This window comes from Odontesthes bonariensis, chromosome 17 (assembly GCF_027942865.1).
Source record: "Odontesthes bonariensis isolate fOdoBon6 chromosome 17, fOdoBon6.hap1, whole genome shotgun sequence".
Classification (NCBI taxonomy): Eukaryota; Metazoa; Chordata; class Actinopteri; order Atheriniformes; family Atherinopsidae; genus Odontesthes; species Odontesthes bonariensis.
Genome location: NC_134522.1, coordinates 23,589,744 through 23,608,682, shown reverse-complemented (window position 1 = coordinate 23,608,682; position 18,939 = coordinate 23,589,744). Strand labels below are relative to the sequence as shown.

The following is an 18,939-nucleotide window of genomic DNA, read 5'->3' as shown; positions in this document are numbered from 1 at the left end:
GGTAACTGTTAATCATATAGGTTAATACGAGCCGCACACTCACGCGTTAGAGGTGAGAAATGGTTGCGCCCTTCAGCCCTCCGCCTCCCCATTTCAAAACCACACTACTGATGCCGTTAGGCGCGCAACTACGTCACCATCAGCTGCGAGCAGCCTGAGCAAAGCACGAATATTCACCAGAACTGATCCGGAGCCCACTGATGCCCAGCAATGGCTGTCAGGAGGGATACAAGGAGGAAAAAGATACAAATGAAGTTTTCATTTGCAGTTTTACCTCATAAGTTTACTCCACTGACCAGATGTTGTTAAAACGGAGAGACTAAAATACGCAACAGAAGGAAGATGATCACTCAGTGAGTCACTTTCATGTTTTCTGGGTAACATGCCACAAACACCAGACACTGAAAGGGCCTCATGCAAAAATGCAGGTGGGGTTTATAAATGCAAATCTGGATATAGTAAATTGGACCCAAACTTTACTAGCATCTTATGGGCACTTATAGACTATTTAAGTCTAACTGAGTTTAATTTGAATTAACTTTAAGTGTGCAACACATCAAAACACGTGTTTTCATTTCTTGTTCTCTCAAAGTTCGATGGTAAATTCAGTATATGATGTCTCATAATATGCAATGTCAAAACACTGCTTTTACAACAAGTAACTGCATAGAATAAGGACATTTTCTTCTAAAAGAGACTATGAAAATAACCACATTTTCTGCACTTATATATTTGAGGGTCTGAATGTAATTTCAACCAAAAAAGAAAGAAAAATACAATCAAGCTACGCAATTAGGGACCATATAGGTCCCAAGTTTTTTTGACGTGTATGTTTGGCATCAGAATCAGAATCAGAATTACTTTATTAATCCCTTGCGGGAAATTCCTTTTCTGCAGTGCACTCGTTTACAGAAAAAAAGATTAAGTCAGGAAATACAATAGAGCAAAATAAATATAATACAATAAGACAAAATAAGATAAAGTAAAGATAAAGCAAAATTACAACCCCATACAGTAACATAAAATTACACCCCTCCCATATTAATAGTGTATTACAACCCTTCCCATATAAACCAAACCAATAAATAAACCAATAAAAATAAGATATAAGAATAAGAATAAGATAAGGAAAATCTCAGTATATACAATAAACAGTATTTACAATGCTGCTCAGTACCTAATTATTATTATTATTGCACATGACCGGGTTATTGCACATAGTGAAGTAATGAAATAATAAATAATGAGATGAATAACTGTCAGACACTGGAATTATACAGTTTGATGGCCACAGGCAGGAATGACATCCTGTGGCGCTCTGTGGTGCAGCGTGATGCAATAAGTGCAACAAATGTAAATACAGAAATATTTTAAAATTGTAAGATGTATCAATTTTAATATTTGATATGTTTGGGGTTTTATTTATTTTATTTTGATATTGCATCCCATCCCAACTTTTTTTGAGAGGTTGTATTTTGATCAAGTAAAAGCATATCCCCAATTGTATCAAACAACCAAATAATACATTTTTTCCACTTAAGGATGCAGTTTTTTGAGATCGAATGGGCCATAAGTCCTTGATGCAGTTTAATCCAATTCTCCCTCCCCCTGGGACAGACAAAGCCCCAGAGATCAAGCAAAGTAGGAGGATGTTGACACTGCCACCACCTCTAATTACAGCCTCACGCAGGCCTGATGCACTGAAAGAAAATCCTTACGTTCACAAAGCAAAACAAACTGTATTTAAAATGAATGGCAATGTTTAAAAGTATGTCAACATAATTAGCTGTTAATCAATAATGAATATTTGGTAATCCATGCAGAAACAATATGAAGAGACTCTTACTGTAGCATGCAGAGTCCCTTTATTTGGAATGGTGCCTGTATGCAAAGCAGGAAAAATCAATTGGATCCGAATTGAATTCCAACAGTCAGGCACTGTGACACAAAATCTAATTAGCTTGTTCAGATTTCCATGCTTGTTCATTTCAAATATTAAAATCAGAAGGAATCACTTCTCAGTGGGTAGGCTGGGTGGGTGAGGGCTTATGAAGGACTAGTTGAGCCAGGTAACCCGGCTCTCAGACACACCACCAGCAGTCACATCTGCTGTCCTCCGCGCCTCTCTATGTAATGCTGTAATCTATATGGAGAATATGGTTTGATTTTTAATGAAGTTTTCTTATCTGCAGGAAAATGTATGGAGGCTGAAAATCCACTAAGCAGATTGGAGTGCAGGCTGTTAAAAGTGTTCCTGCAGCCGTACTGTATGATTGGAATTCAGAACCTGCTTTCACGTCTCTCATTAGTCTTTCATGAATCAAATCTGTGATGATTTATGGATTTTACTTGTCAACACATCAACACACAAGGCCTGCTTGTGCTTCCCGCTGAGAGGAGCGCTTAAAGGTGATGGGTGGCTTGATGGTTGTAGCCCTGAAACTGACCGGTCACATTGATTGTCAGAGTAAAGCAACTTCCCCCTTTCTCCTTCTTGCTGTTTGCCACAGGACGCTTGACATAATGGGTTTCATCCAAACATCTGGCATGCAGCAGCAGCTGCAGAGAATTTCGAGCAGGGAAGAACTAAGCATAGCACAAGAGATGGTGCTGCAGTTGCAATTTGCATTTTCTCTCTCCGTGCTGCGCTCTACACACGCTGATCATTTGTAAATCAAATAAATATTTTAAAAAAACAACGCTCAGGCAATGGCACTTGGGGCCCAGCTCGGGAGAGGGACGGGAAGGAGGATCCAGAGAGTAAACACTGACATCACCTATGGGTGACGTCCACTTACAGCACTCAGTAATGAATAGTGAAGTTGTGAAATAAGGAAGGTAAAAAGTCACCTCACATCAGGATCTGGAGTCCTCAAGCCTGGAGGCCTGATTTGCTGTCACCAGTGTGTGTTTGGAATGTGGTGTGAAGGTAAGGGTCACTCACAGAGGAAGCACCAAAGAAATGAGAATAAAAAAAACATGGAGTGTAGGGACAAACTGAAAAAGTATGGCATAGCCGAAGGGTCACTTCATCCAAACTACAAACTACTTTCTTAGTTGCCTCCAGTGCCCAGTCCCAGCCAGAAAGTTACCCCCCTAAGAAATGTTTGTTCTTAGATAACTTCAACTAAGGTTTACCTCATTAAAGAGCCCAGATTATGCTCATTTAATGGATGGAATGAATTGACTAAAATAATGTCAATTATTAAGCTGTGGGACAACCCAGCCGAGGATATTGCAGCCTCCCCTAAGTAGAATGAATAGAACTGTTAAGGATTTGTATACAGGCTGGATCTAAAAAAGGGAGACAGGTAAGTAAAATGGTATGTGATTTACAAAGAAACTCTGTGATTCATAACCTGGTGGCGTGAACAAGAGGAGGGATTTTTCCAGGAGGTTGGCTTGGTTTCTGGGACAGGAGATTTAAATTAATAAAGAGTTAGGGGTTACTGATAGAGAATGTGAGTTCCAAAAAGATTTGCAATGGCTGGTAAGGTGTTGGTTTGAGTTTCAGGTTGAGTCTTGTGATGGTAATGGTGACAGTGGTAGCAGTGGCGGTGCAGAGTGGCTTTCTTTCAGACTCTCCTGTTGTCACCTTGAAAGCCTTCTTATGCCAGTTTTACTCATTTAACACTTTTTGCCTCATTTTCTCCAACCCGCCCTCTCTTTTCCTTCATCCAATCCCCTCATCCATACCTCTACTCATCCCTCTTTATATCCATTCATCATCTCTCACTTTCTTCTTCTCTCCTCTTCTTCAGATGCGATCTGTAGGTTTTACAGTCGGCTCAGGTTATGTATCTCCTGAGATCTGAGATGGAACATCTTATTGAGTCTCCTTAACCAATCCTTCAATCGCAAGACATCCCAATCAGAGGACCCCCCAATACTTGTTCATGTAATCAGGGGCGTGGCTACGGGGGGGGGGGGGGACTGTCCATCCAAAGAAAACTGGCCAGAAAAAAGGCTACGATTTATTATCTCTGTTTGTGTCTTGTATTGATAGAATAAATGCAGGTGGTGATCGTGTTTCCTCCCCTCTGTAACCTTAACCCCTTGCTGCTGAAAAAAAAAGGCGATTTTCACATTTTCGGATGTTTTTGTTGCATATAATGATCTGAAATGTAGACTTAATGAAGGTAATAAAAACTGGAGTTGGCTGGATGTCTTGCCCCAAGTATCTACTTGAATTTAAACCCTCAATGGAGAATGTGGAGCATGTTAAACAAAAGCTATTGCATCCTAAAGTCCTGGTCTAAAAAACTCTCCAAAATAGTTGTAATGGTGCGTTTGCATGCATCATACAAGTTCTACATTTCTTTACAAAAAAAAACTTCATAAAAAAATTCCACACTGTTAACAATGATTTATGCTAGTGTGACCATATTTTCATTACCGAATTGAATTATTACTATTATTATTATTATTATTATTATTATTATTATTATTATTATTATTATTATTATTGTTATTATTATTATTATTGTTATTATTATTTTTATTATTATGCTTAAAGGTATTGTTTTCTGCCCCCCCAGATGAGCTAACTGCCCACCCACATATGCCATTCTGGTCACACCTCTGCATGTAATATAATTTGACTCATTAAATGAGAAAACTGTGGGATGGACTGGTGACCTCTCCAGGATGTACCCTGCCTCTCGACCTTTGGCAGCTGGGATAAGGTGCCGGATAAAGTGGGTATAAAAAATGAATGAATGAAACAAGTAAACTCACACTGTTGTGGTTTTGGAATCTACATGTCAGCTGTCCTCAAAGAAAATCTGAAAGCAGATATTTTAGATAAATTTGTGTAAATCTAAATCACTTCTGTAAGTAACAGTGATGCTTAGCCATTGAAATTCATCTCACAAACTCTTGTGACTCGCTGAGTTACACTCTGGTTCATCCACATTACATGCTGTCTACAGCTCCCACTGGGGCCATTTCTTCGATGTGAGGAAGTTAAACCCTGGTTTGAGGTTTAAGGAAAAAAACACTCCTGCTTGGAACAGTGAATTCCTCCCCTAAGCCTAACACACATATCTGAAAACCTTGATAAAGAAAAATACCACAACAGAAAGCCAAAGCTAAATTCCTTTACACCAGTGCATCAAATTCTCCTCCAAAGCAGCTAGATTATCAGAAATTGGGCAAGATTATAATTATCACGCCTCCAAGCTATCCATTTGTGGTTGAAACTCAAAAGTTCAGATCAGTCAGCACCACAACCAACCTATTCCCTGACTGGTTCCCTGTGGTTGATCTGATTGGGTGAAGTTTGCTTGTGACAGACAGATGATTCATTTCATACAGTAGTGAGCAAAAATGTGATAAAAGTAAAAAAAAGTACAATGAGTTTGTACAATTCTAACAAATTTGAAAGTCAATATTTGGTATGAGCAACTTTATTCTTCAACACACCCTGAACCCTCTAAGACAAGCTTTCTTGTCATCTCTTTAAGTAGTCTTCAGGAACAGTTCTCCAGGTTTCTTGAAGGACATCCCAAAGCTCTTCTTTGGACGTTGGCTGCCTTTTGTTCCGTTCTCTGTCAAGATGATCCCACACTGCTTCAATAATGTTGAGGTCTGAGCTGTTGCCACTGATTTTCAGTCCACTTCTTGTGTCATTTGGCATAGCTCAGCCTTTTCTCCCTGTTTCCCTTCCTTTAGAACGGCTTCTTGACAGCCACCCTTCCATGGAGACCATTTCTGATGAGGCTTCAGTGGACAGTAGATGGATCAACTGAAGATCCAGATGCATCTCTCAGTTCCTGTGTCAGGTCTTTGCTGTTTTTTTTTCTCCATATTTCTTAAAAACATCACTTTCATCATTTTATAAGCTTTACCGGTATATAGGTTTTTTTTGCCACTTCTTCTTTTATCCTCCATTTGAGTTTCCTAAACTGCTTTGACGATAAACTGCACACCATGCTAAGATATGAAAAGTTTTCTCTATGCGAATGACCTTATTTGTGGAAAAAATACAATTTTGTGTCTGTCTTGGTGTTTTTTGTAGAAGAACAGGGAGCAAATTATGTGTCTTTGGGACAGGCTGCTTATAGCAAAGTGCCTAAAGATGCAATTTAAAATTTGATTCTACTAAATTGGTTGACTATTACAAGAGTTAGGTGCCTTTTTTCGCAGGTTCACAGGTTAGGATCAAGTATTTAAAAAAAGAAAGAAAAAAAACACCCAACATACAGTTTTCCTCTAAAAAAGGTATGGTACAAGAACTGGAGAGAAAAAGCAGCCAATGTCAAAAGAAAAACTTTGGAAGACCTTAAGAGATCTGGCAACTTGGAAGGAAAAATAAAGACTAAAGAGTCTGTAGTGACTCAAAAGTTTGCGCAGCAGTGTTTCTTTTTTTTTTATCATCTAATGTATCAGGTTATGGATCAAAAGCTGTTTAAGACAAATGAGAAATTCACAGATTTTTCTGTTGTTACATTGACCAGATTTCCTTGTTCAACTTGTGAAAAAAAAAAGTCTTCAACAAACCAAACCTACTTTGATATATATGCTTACATTTGAAAGAACCCGATTACCAGACCACAGACACTATGCATGTAAATTCATGGCCAAACAGCAGCACTACTCAATGCTACCCTCAAATTAAAAAAAACTTAGCATTCATGAATATAGAGTATAGCACAGATAAGAAAAGAGCCTGGCTCTAAGCTTTCACAGTACTCTCAGCTCAAATAATATCCATAGAGGCTGGTATTTGCCCACATATCAAGTAGTTGGTCCATGGAGAGTGCCACTTCTGCAGCTTCAGCTATTGGAGCTGAGCATTCAGTGGTTCACTGATCCGGAATATATTTGCAGTGGAAGATGGGTGAGAGAGGTATACCCACACTGACTCCATTACAATAGAGGGAGTATAAGACACTGGACTCCACACTCATCTACTCATCTCCTTCATGCCTCATGGTGCTGAATGAAAGAGAGAAAGAAGGAACGGATGAGGGGAGGGATTCTGAAAGGACAGGATGGAGAGGAGAAAGCGGAGAGGTCGGCCCCTTCAGTGGGTCTCAGTTTATGTGCCGAGCGTATCCGCACGGGACCCCTCTGCCCAGCAGCCACGTCTCCATGGCAACGTATGGCCCCTGCCTTGGTCAGGCAGAGTGTGGTAGTGACGGCGGCGATCTGCACGCGTTCCGTCTGGCTCATTATGTGGGGAATGAAGTGAAACAGCCGGGGGGTGCATTTGTTCTGCGTGGACTACCCCTCAGCTGCCAAGCGTCACTCTATTTATAGAAAACAAAATGAAAGAGAGAGAAAGGTTGAATCAAATAAGCACAGAAGCCATGTCTTGTCTCACTTACCTCTCTTTCTCCCCTTCCCTCATGTGGGATAAGTCTGTTTTATATGGTTTGAAATTTGGAGCTCCTTCTGACATTTCATGACCATCTGAAATGAGTTACCATCTTATTGGCAAAAATAGATGATTTTTTATTATTATTGATAAATAACCCTTTTTTCCAGCAATTTAGCCTTTAGAATGTCATACATAAATATGTACAAAATTCATGAAATCACAGTAAGACAGCAGCAGTTAAAACCTCTAAAGACCTATAAAACAGGGAAAAACAACTGATTTTATGAGGTATAATCAGACAATACTTGCAGTAGATAAGTTCACTAATCTATTAATCGACTGATTATTTCTACATTTAAGACAAATTATTATCCCCTTGTCTTTAAATGATTGGAGGATTTAGTATATGTCCTGACACAGTATATGTCAGTGTTCATTTGGTGCAAAACAAAACAACAACAGATGTTCAAAAAAACAACTGAACTGTACTTTTTATTGTCATTTTCTGAAAGTTTAGGATTGTTTTTCCCCATTACTGCACAGCAAATTTTTGACTTTACAACACATCGTGAGTGCACTTGTGACCATTGAAATCTCTTGGTAACTCTAGTTGCTAAGAACAGGTGAAACATGTGTATGTAGGTCACATGTAGAGTTAAAAAGTACGAGGTAAATGGACAATAACGCTAAAGAAAGTTCATTTTCAGAAATAATTATTTTCCAAGAATGAGTATTTTATTTTACTCAAGACTTTTCAATTTCATAGCTCTTGCAAAATCTTTTTGGTTAATATCTCACATTACAGCGATGATGTGCTCTGTGCACTGAGATCAACAAACCCGCATAAAGGGTAACCCATAACAAACGTCTCCATCACATCCAACACTTAACAATCCCAGTTTCATCGTGGGGGTTTCACCCATGATGTCACAGCTGCATTGTTTAGGCAAATAACATTTTTTTTTTTTTTTTACGACAAATGCAAAACTTTCTCAGAACACCCACTAAGGATGCAACATTATTGTTTAAAAAGGTTTGAAACTTCAGAGCATCTAGCTGCGAGCTCTGAATGTACTCCAAATACTTTGATCTTAACTTTGTAACTGCAGATGATTCAGCTTCAGTAATTTGCAGTGATTTCTGTTGTGTTGCTGAGTTTTCTAGAATACTCTTTTCTGAAATATGACATAAATAAATATATATATATATATATATATATTGAATCAACCTAAAATAAAGTGACAGACAGCAACATACACTGCTGCTTACTCCTCTGACCGACACAGAACGGGGAAAATGAGATGAGATGCAATATTTCAAATTTCTGTCGTGGAATTGAATGATCGTGTTTCTAATCTCTGCGGGAAAAAATGTACTCTTGTGAGATAATACCGGTTGAAATTAATCATCTTCTGGAATGTGGGTGAGTTTGGGAGGGGGATATTTTTTCATTCATCAAGGGCCAGAGGAGCTGAGAGCTGCCTGCATCTTCTGCAGAGTGCTCCCGCATCAGAGCGGCGATGATTTGACAGAAGCCAGTTTGTTTTCATTCACTGAAACCCAGACTCACAGGCCTGCAGATAAGAGGGGGGAGGTTGGGGGGATGAATGAAACCAAAGGTCGAAAGTGGAACGGATTATTTATTGTTCGAGAGCCTTCCGTTTCCACAGAGCCCAGAATTTCAACCAAATAATTCTCAGGCATCATCTTAAAACAATATGGTAAATATTGAATTTAACCCCCCACCCCACCCCACCCCACCCCACCCAACCTCGTTGGTCTTGTCCAATTAATATTTGATCAGATTTTCTTGCATTCTCAGATGAAAAATTCAACAGCATTTCCAAATTCATCAAAAATCCCGACAGCTCGCTTGAAACAGCGAGACCCTCCAGGCTGACCCATTTTGGCCTCTGATGACTACACCCACGGTTTATCTCCATGATGTGGAGTGATGATGCTACAGTGTGCTGTCCTTTGCCTCAGCGCTCTCAAATCGTCTTCATGCGGTTCACTTGAAGGGGGCTCTTGGAGATGCTGTGGGGCGGTATGGCCGTGCACAATTAGCACAGCTGAAAATGATTCACCGAACACAGGGACACATAAATACTATATGAAGTACACTTAGGGATGAGTCCGAGAATGAGAAGTAGAAGTGCAGGGAAACGCTATCTGAGACGTGCTAAGGCCAAAGTTTCTTCAAACTTTAAAGGAGAAACATTCTCCTCTTTTTTGCCGCAAATCGACAACCCTAATTTCCTGAGGTCTGACATGCCTGCCGTACATCACAGAAACACAGTACAACAGCTCATTTTCCACCAGGAAATTACACCTCTTTTCAAACTGACAAATTTTTGGGGGTGGGGGGACCCAGTCAGTCCACTCCAACCGTCTGCCTCATTAGAGCCAGTGCTCAATAACCCTTGAAGCACATTATTACCATACAACAGAGCATGCAATACATAGCCTGAGAGCTCACACTATTACACACAGAAACTATTTTAAACATTATTACAGTGTTTGGAACTGGCTGCAACTGGAGTCACTTTTGTGTGCCGTTCACTCCCGTGTAATCAAAGAGGCGTATCCGCATTATTGGCACAAGGTCAAACTCGTTTTACACCAAGGCTGCCCATTGTCAGTGATCCTGTTTGTGATTTTCATGGACAGGGTCTTGAGGCATAGTCGGGGAGAGGAGGGCGTCTGGTTTGGGAACCTCTGGGTTGCTTTTCTGCTTTTTACGGGCGATGGGGTTGTGTTGGCTTCTTCAAGCCATGACCTTCAAGCCAGCTGAGTGTGAAGCGGTTGGGATGAAAAACAGCTCTCCCAAATCCAAGGCCATGGTTCTCAACCAGAGAAAGGTGGAATGATCCCTCCGGGCTTGGGTACGAGTCCCTGCCTCAGGGCAAGTTGGAGTAAGTGAACGCCTGAGGATCCCCCAAGAGGAGCCGGAGAGTGTCGTTGGGGAGAGGGATGTCCGGGTCTTCCGGACCTGTTGCCTCCACGACCCAACCTTGTATAAGAGGCAAGGCAAGGCAAGGCAAGTTTATTTATATAGCACAATTCAACTACAAGGCGATTCAAAGTGCTTTACAGAGACATTAAAACAGTAGAAATAAAAAGCATGATTTAAATTTTAAACAAAAAAGAAAGAAATAAGAACAATAGATCAAATCAGAAGTTAAAATGTGATTAAGTTTTGAAACTCAAGCTTCAGATTTGGAGCTTTATTCAAATGCAGCTGAAAATAGGTGTGTCTTCAACCTGGACTTAAATACACTGAGTGTTTTAGCTGATCTGAGGCTTTCTGGGAGTTTGTTCCAGACATGTGGAGCATAGAAGCTGAACACAGCTTCTCCATGACTGGTTCTGACTCTGGGAACTGATAGAAGACCGGATCCGGATGACCTGAGGGGTCTGGAAGGTTCATACTGAGTCAGGAGGTCACGGACCCAGTATGAAGAGGAAGATAATGAATGGATGGACAGATGGACATTCTTTTAAAAACGTAAAAATTGTTTCCATTTTCCATGTGTCTTGTTTTTAACGAATAATAACTATCGTAAGTATAAATTGAACAGGCTGATCTCATTATTTTCCTCTCCCCCATTACCATAGCAACCGTTTAAGTTTCGTCTGTTCACATGTAATACAGCCAAGAATACTCGCATTAGCAATATTTGTTTAGAAATCATAGCACTGGAAAATGTGGTGATGGATATTTCACCAAAACCTCAAAACGTCAACCTGCTCAAGCCACTCGAGAGAAAATAAAGGACTGTGGTGCCATTTCATCTAAATGAAAAAAAGTTCCCTCCCTGTCATATTCAGTGGTAAATTGGTGCATAATTATTAAGGCAAAAACAGTTAAAGGGAGCATTTTCATTTTGATCAATTGCTATATTTTCCTGATAACACTCCTTTACATGGTAATTACAAATATTGCTTGCTTGGAGTATTTTGCATTTAGGCATTTGTACATCTACTGAAGTATCAGATCTGACTTTCACAGCCCAACTTTGTTTTTTGAGTAAATCGTCTACACGTTAACTTCACACAAGACTTGAAAGCATGACACCACTGACTGAACTAATTAATAATCCGTAATTGTGCCACTTTTATTCATGTAATAAATCCCACTTTCTTACATTGTGATCCACATCCTCAGAATAAAAGTTCAGACTGCTGTCCCACGGTAGATACCCCAGAATCCTTCTTGTACTTTGAATTTCTAAATTGATAAACAGCCCGAGGGCGGCCTGCGCAGTATCCACAGGAAGTGTTTCACTCCCCTCTAACTGCACAGATGCACAAACAAGACGGCAAAATCAAAAACACCAGCAATTCATGTCAACACAGAGCCTGACAGGAGAACCTGGATGTAATCTGCTAATCATGTGACAAGTACTTGATTACTCTGCTTTGTCAATCAGATGCGTTTGAGCGATTACAGGTCACATTATCCCACGGCAGCTCCACCTGACAAACAGCCGATGACAAAGCAACACTGTGAACGAGATGCATTTCTGTGTTACCTGTGCCGAGAAACAATAATCCTCACATATGAGCTGCTATGCGTCTCCCCGAGCTCAGGAACGCCGAGCGACTCAAAAAAATCATAGACACAAATATATGATTACAGAAAATGTATCCCGTGACAGTTTCACACAGCTGTATGCACCTGAAGAATATTCATTACATCTCGTTTCGGAGCGGAATGAGGTGAGGCGGAACACACATTATTTGTCACTCTCAGACAGACGTTACTTTTACAAAGCACGGCAAAAAAAAAATAAAAAATGTTCTTTTGTTTTTACCTGATAAAAAAAAAAAAAAAAAAAGAAGCAAAAGGTAATACTATTTCCATTATAAAGGCAATCAATCCTCCGCATTCAAAGTAATAACTGTCAGAAAAACAGATTACTGCTGAAACCCATAAAGCCGGAGGAAAGGCTCAACTGTTACGTTATTTATTCTTTTATACTTTCAGCTTGTAAATCAATGCAATTCTGTTGTAAACAAAGACCACCTCCATGAGCTTTTGTCAAAAAGAAAATGAAACAAAAGGTAACACTTAGGAACAAGGGCAATAATTTATTGAGACATAGAAATCACATATTCATACACTGTATAATAGCCTCCTTTTGCTCTGTGTGGCAGCTGAGGGGTTGTTTGTTACTACAAACTCCAAATAGAGGACAGACTTATCTCATGTGGCGCAATTCTAACTTGAAGTAGTCCTGGATTTGTTGGAACTTATTGCTGATGCACTTTTCCACAGATGTAGGTCCAAAACAAGCCAAGAGCAGACAAGCTGAGTCCAGACCCTGAAGCTGCAGTGTCTGGTATAACTCTGCGTCAGTGATATCGTCTCCACAGACCTTCTCGTGTTCGTGTCCGTTCCTGTGCTGTTGTGGTGTGTGTATGTGTGTGTGTGTGTGTGTGTGTGCAGCCTGCTCAGCCTGGAGCCTCAGTCTTTTTTGCTCAGCCTGCTGCGCTGCTGCTCCTGGTATTCCTTCGAGTCCTCCCAGGGACGAGGACCACGGATGTTCTTCCACTCATCCAAATCAACTTTCTGCATCTTCTGCAGAGAAAAACAACAACGCGCAACTTCAGGACGCACGTAGTTTAATGTCAAAAGGAGGAGAAAAAAAGCCTTTACAACCGCATTGGATTTTTCAATTCAACGTAAGCATACGCGTGTTAGCATCATTAGTGACAAAAAGTGAAAACACAAGATGTTATCTCAAATTGGGTTTGGGAGTCTTCTCGCAGTTTACTTCTTGTAATCTGACGGAGACATTTCTGACCATCTGCTGGGTCAAACAGACTGCGTGCTTATTAAGAAATGCTTGTCAGATGGCAGGATGGCTTCAGAAACTCTGCCTCACTTCAGAATAAACAACTGGGAAGAGTTTGTATTCATCTTCTGTATCTTCTCTTTAAAAATACAAAACTAAAATGATCTAATCTATCTCTCATGAGGAGGCAAAGATAGATCAGGATCTTTTGTCCCCGCTAATGATCCACGTAATTTAAAGGGATAGTTCGCCTCTTTTGACATGAAGCTGTATGACATCCCATACAAGCAATATCATTCATTAAATTTGACTTACCCCCTGCTGCGAGTTCCAGCCTCGTTTTGGCGTTGACGAAGGTAGTCCGGCTAGTTGGCTGGTGCCACAAAAATAAAGCGTTTTGCTTCTCAAAACAATATGCGTTCAAAAGAGTAATACATTTGCATCATAAAATCGTTCATCCAGAAAAAGTCAGACATCACAATCACTTGGCGCTATTTTCTCTCCCTTCGTATCACTACGGGCTGTGTAGACCGCGCAGACCGAAGTGCAGACCGAGCAGTCCCCTGCTTCCGAGCAGTAAACACCGTAACAGGTGCGGCTATCAGCAGGTGGCTGAACGCAGTGATACGAAGGGAGAGAGAAAAAGTGCCCAGTGATTGTGAGGTCTGACTTTTTCTGGATGAACGATTTTGTGATGCAAATGTATTACTCATTTGAACGCATATTATTTTGAGAAGCAAAACGCTTTATTTTTGTGGCCCCAGCCAACTTCGTGGACGCCAAAACTCGGCCGGAACTCGGCTCACGGGACGCAGCGGGGGGGTAAGTCAAATTTAATAAATGATATTGCTAATATGGGATGTCATACAGCTTCATGTCAAAAGAGGCGAACTATCCCTTTAAGTCTGTGTAGTTCCAAACTGCACACCACAAGGACATTATGATTACATTTCTACCAAAAATGATCATATGAAAAGGAATATATATCAGAAAATGCCTCCCAGTCTTCATTTTCAATTATTTTCAAACAAAAAAAAAATATCCTCAGTGCAAACTGAAACTAAATAATTTTTTTTTTTCTAGACAATCCTCATTAAGCTTTGTGCTAAACTGCTCGAGTAAAATTGCAAGAAAAAATAAAACATAAAATAAAACCTTAAAGTAAGCAGATAATACCAAACAATAACTGTTCTACAATAACACTGAAAACAGTGTTTTGCGCCACAATGACCTTGAAAGCAGCATGTCTGGGCTACGGGTACCTGCCTCACTGGAACATCCCGCTGTGCCTCCCATGATCCCGCACTGGGACAACCTCCAACTGATTCAGTGATTTTTTTTTTTTATTGATTTTTAGTTGCAGTTGTTTTCTTCAAGAACATACAAGCAGTGTGTATATCATCAGTGACATAAATATATCTATAGTGGCTGAGAAAAAGGATAAAAATTAATGTCTGTATCAATGCGCTAATTAGCCACATGCTAAATACCTCACACTGAACACTGGAGATCGGTAGTTCAGGTGTACTCAGCAACCTTAACCCTCATTACGCATCAGTCAAAAAAATCCCCTTGATTGCGACTGAGATTTGATACTCGATACTAGATTGATCCCTAACGTGAGTAATAAATGTTGCTCTATTAATCTTTGATCTGCTGTTTTTATGCCTGTGTTTGCGGTGTGAAGATAATGCTAAAAAACACAGATAAAGTATACAGCACATCCATCCATCCATCCATCATCTTCCGCTGGTCCGGGGATCGGGTCGCGGGGGCAGCAGCTTGAGCAGAGAGACCCAGACGTCCCTGTCCCCGGCCACTTCCTCCAGCTCTTCACAAGCACAGCACATCCATTCTTGTCAAAATACGTAAACTAAGAACGTTTTAAGAAGGACGCAGAACATGAAAACGCTGGCATTCTGCAGACTGAGGTCACCCTATAAGAGCACTCTTGAAGACACACAACACTAGTTCGATTTTTTTCCATCTTCCTACATCCAGTCTCTCAGCCTGGCTCTCCTTACCTCATATTCCTCCTCCAACATGACCGACTGCTTCTCGGCGTTCACTTTGGCCTCCAGTGAAGGATCGAGCTGAGGGAGAGCAGAGAAGAAATCAAGCTTTCTGGCTAGCGGTGTCAAAAGAGAGCAAAGGACAATTCAAACAAATCAAAGAAAAGAAGATGAAAACAGGAGTGGCAACATGTGGACGATTTTCTTGTTTGTCAGTGATTTTGGTGGTAGCAATTTATGTGGGGGAAAAAGGTTTGTATGGTTGTAACTTCAGACTTCAGCACTGTTAAGCCCCTTAAGATGGCATCATCATCGATGCACAGATGATGGCATCAGCAAGTTGTTTTCTTTAATAAGTTTTGGTTAGCACTGCAGACTTCTTGTCGTCAGTGTCCAAGTCCAGCATTTCCAAAACAAGAGGAGAATCTAAATAAATCTGTAAATGACTTCCTTGATTCTGCATCAACTGCCAAATTCAGGAAAAAATAATTAAAAAAAACAAACTCAAAGGATTTGGTGTGCGATTCTGATCCAAAGTAGCTCTCAGAACTTTGGATTCTAATTGATTTTGCTCAAGAACAAGCCTGGAATAAATCCCATTCTGAATCATTACTTTTAATGAGTTCTAATATTTCAAAGCAACAATGCCATGACTATGTGTGAGACTGATCATTTTCACAACTCCATGTTTGACTACTAATTAGACCCATATTACCAAGGCTGATAAATAATATTAAGGATATTTTGCAGCTGTCAGAGCAGGGAAATAATAGCCTCAGAAATGTGAACAATACCGACAGTGGAAATATTTTACAGCTGTGCTCAATACATAAGTTTCTAAAAAGAGAAAAAGCCGTGAAAACCAGAAGTGATAAAAGCTGAAAAATCCTCAACACAAGGGCGAAAAAAGCCTTAAAGTTCATATCTGTCTTCAGGCTAAATTAAATCACTGAAGAGGAAATGCAAATTGGATCGCACAGGACTTAATCTCAGACAGTGGTTTCAGTGACTTAAGTAAGCAAATATCTGCAGGAGCAAAATAATGTAATCAGCTGGTAATAATTCATCTAAAACCTAAAAAATTTATTTTACTTGTGCAGCAATTCACAACCGCTGAGATGTATTAAGTCAAACGTGAACCCACACACTGAGGGGAGGAGAGTTTTTACTCCATGGGGTGCGAGAGGCTCGAGAGGTGCGAGAGGTATGCTGCAGGCCCCATCAGAGGCTTGGATGAGTCGTATGGGGGCCACTGCACAGACACAGTGCCAGGGGCACAATGCGCTCCTCCAGCACCATCGTTCGTTATCTACTGCCGCCTGACATGACCAATAATAGTAAAGATGCCATCTGGCTCCCACCCAGATGACGTCTGTCACCGTAAAATAGCACAAAGCAGCTACTTCCCCTCGCAGCCAGATCATCAGATTGTAATGGCTCCTTATAAAGCAGTCAGTCTCTTGTCATTTCAATGAATTGGCTATCATTTAATGAATTATTAGAGCTTCTTCTCAAGTGTTGCAATTGAACAGACTCCCTCTCAATGGGTTGGAGACGCCTTTAGAAACTGTATGCCTGCAGTGTCTCTTTGACTGATTGATCAACTGAATATATGATTGAAATTCATATGAGAGAATCAGACAGCTCCCCCACCCCACCTCCCAAAAAAAAACATTTTTCATGTGTATCTTTCAACAGCGCACAAACAGGCAAAGGGTGCAATTTCAGTTCTAACCACTGGGGGGTGTATTCACTGACTGGCCAATGTGTTTAATGGATATTTTCGTCTTAACACTAAAAGTGTTTGTATGTTTACGAAAAACTAACTAAAGAGAATTTTATTTGTTTACTTATTTATTTCAAAAAGCTAAATTTAGTACCAACCCTTTTTCTGATCTTCTGGGCATCATATCGGAGTTGTGTAAACTCCCGAAGGCCAAAGGAGCCACCAACTACCAGCAACTGAAACAAAACATTTAAGTATATCTGTGGTTAGCAACCTATTCACAAGCGTTTTACGTATTCGTGTTGTGACTGTGCAATGAGCTTGACTACGTTTATAGGGAGATTTGTCTCGTAAATTTGGATTACAACGAGTTGAGTCCTTTTTGATGCATTAAACTGTACAGATTGTGCCAGTTGAAAAGTTCATCAGCATAATGTGTTATAACTTTAACGCACTAGGTGTTCACAGGTATCACTTATAAAAAGACGACTGCCTTAGATGTCTGAGATAAAGAGACATGGGCATTAGAAATTGATAGCTATCTGAATGTGTGTTGCAGTGGTGTCATGTGGCACCGTGACATCCAAAAGCTTTAACAACCTGCTATGAAGCTACGTGTAAACAGGTGTGGTAACGTTGCAAGGAAGGAAGAAAATGCAATAAAAGCGACGCGTGCTTTCAAAAGTGATTCATTTTTAACCTGCAATTACTACGTGGTTCCGAAGATGTTATATCTTTATGATCATTTAACGATTAATATAACTCACTGACGCCAAAGAGAAGTGTTGTGAATTCATGTAAGAGCTAAGTAGCTCAAGTGGAAGCTAGCACCGCTTCGTTTACGTAAACATAAAAAATGTAAAACCATAAAAGTCACTTACAAGCATGGGCACTCCATATCTGACCGTTTTGTTTTTTTGCAGGGTTTTAAAGTTAAACATGACTCCTCTCTAGCTAAAAGCCCATTTTACAGACATAAACACCAGGCAGGTCACAGCTGGGTCCCGCTTCCTGCATAGGTCCAACCTGGTAAATGGTCCGTGTAGGTGTGTGGACTCGATCAATAGTTCCCATACTTGTCCCACCAGTAATTTTTCTGAATTAATTAAACACGTTTTAAGATAGACACTCTAAATATCTATGGTTAAACTAAAGTACACAAAGGCATCTTGTGTCCAATCTTTTGAACACACTTTGTCGACTGCTTACCATTTCACACAGCATAGAAATGTTCTAATGCTTCTTTCCATAGTTGCAGCTATTCAAGATGATTTATCTCTAACATGTAATCCATACCGACGTTACATAGTGTGTAAAGACTGTATTCTGTGAGCATGTACAGTTTGACAAACACAAGTCCAAAATATTCTTTGTCCACAACCCACCTACCCTGAATATTTGATCTTTCATTTGGCTTATTATAAGTCCATTAATAGCACATTTGATAGTTTATATGGAGTAAACTACACAATTAAAATGACAGAAATGGGGTAATTGCAAAATGATTAGCATGGTACCAACACTGGACTGAATTGTTCTCCAATCTCAAGGTGACTTACTCCATAAAATGTGTATTTCCATGTTAACTCAATCCTCCTAGTTCATGTTACATGGTTTAATGGTAATCAATATATACTAATGCAAACTTCAAATAAGGTAAAACTGTAACATCACTTGTAAAATCCTTCAGTTCTTCTTTGGGATTCTTTGTACGCGAATCATAAGTCTTTTCAGTTGTTTAGTTTTCACTAAATTGGGTTGAAATTGATACTCAACTTTGAAAAAAACCACAAAGATCTTTACCTGTAAAGTTGTTGCTTAGTAACTGATATCATTGATCAGTATCATTACAAGATAACATAAAATTATAAAGAAGGATCTATATTTTTTCACAAAAAGAATGTGAAATAATTTGCCGACGACAAATGGAGCCATTGCATGAACAAGCAAATTCTCTGAACTATACAAAGAGGCTCAATCAAGGAGAACGAAGACCTCAAAGTAAATGTTGTCCAGATACTTACCCATTAAATAAACCCACTAATCTAATATTACAGCCAGTTAAAGGTACAATAA

At 39.9% G+C, this 18,939-nt stretch overlaps 1 protein-coding gene across 2 annotated transcripts; it reads right to left on the bottom strand.

Annotated features, from left to right (window-relative positions):
• Nucleotides 1–12,403: 12,403 nt before the first annotated feature.
• cox16 (cytochrome c oxidase assembly factor COX16) lies at nucleotides 12,404–17,897 on the bottom strand. 2 transcript variants are annotated; one of them, XM_075488065.1, is made up of 4 exons: nucleotides 17,745–17,897; nucleotides 17,022–17,099; nucleotides 15,150–15,218; nucleotides 12,404–12,908 (listed from the first exon to the last, which is right to left on the bottom strand). In XM_075488065.1, the coding sequence occupies exons 1-4, from the start codon at nucleotides 17,802–17,804 to the stop codon at nucleotides 12,795–12,797; spliced, it is 321 nt and encodes a 106-aa protein (XP_075344180.1). In that variant the 5' UTR covers nucleotides 17,805–17,897; the 3' UTR covers nucleotides 12,404–12,794. The 2 variants fall into 2 exon arrangements, with proteins under 2 accessions (XP_075344180.1, XP_075344181.1); XM_075488066.1 differs by lacking the exon at nucleotides 17,022–17,099.
• Between the last annotated feature and the right edge of the window lie 1,042 nt (nucleotides 17,898–18,939).

Excerpts from the sequence above, each read along its gene's own strand:
- cox16 (XM_075488065.1), bottom strand. The coding sequence starts at position 17,804 with ATGTTTAACTTTAAAACCCTGCAAAAAAACAAAACGGTCAGATATGGA. Across the intron at positions 17,100-17,744 it reads GATATGGAGTGCCCATGCTT|TTGCTGGTAGTTGGTGGCTC; the intron begins GTAAGTGACTTT and ends GTTTTGTTTCAG. Across the intron at positions 15,219-17,021 it reads CCCAGAAGATCAGAAAAAGG|CTCGATCCTTCACTGGAGGC; the intron begins GTTGGTACTAAA and ends GCTCTCCCTCAG.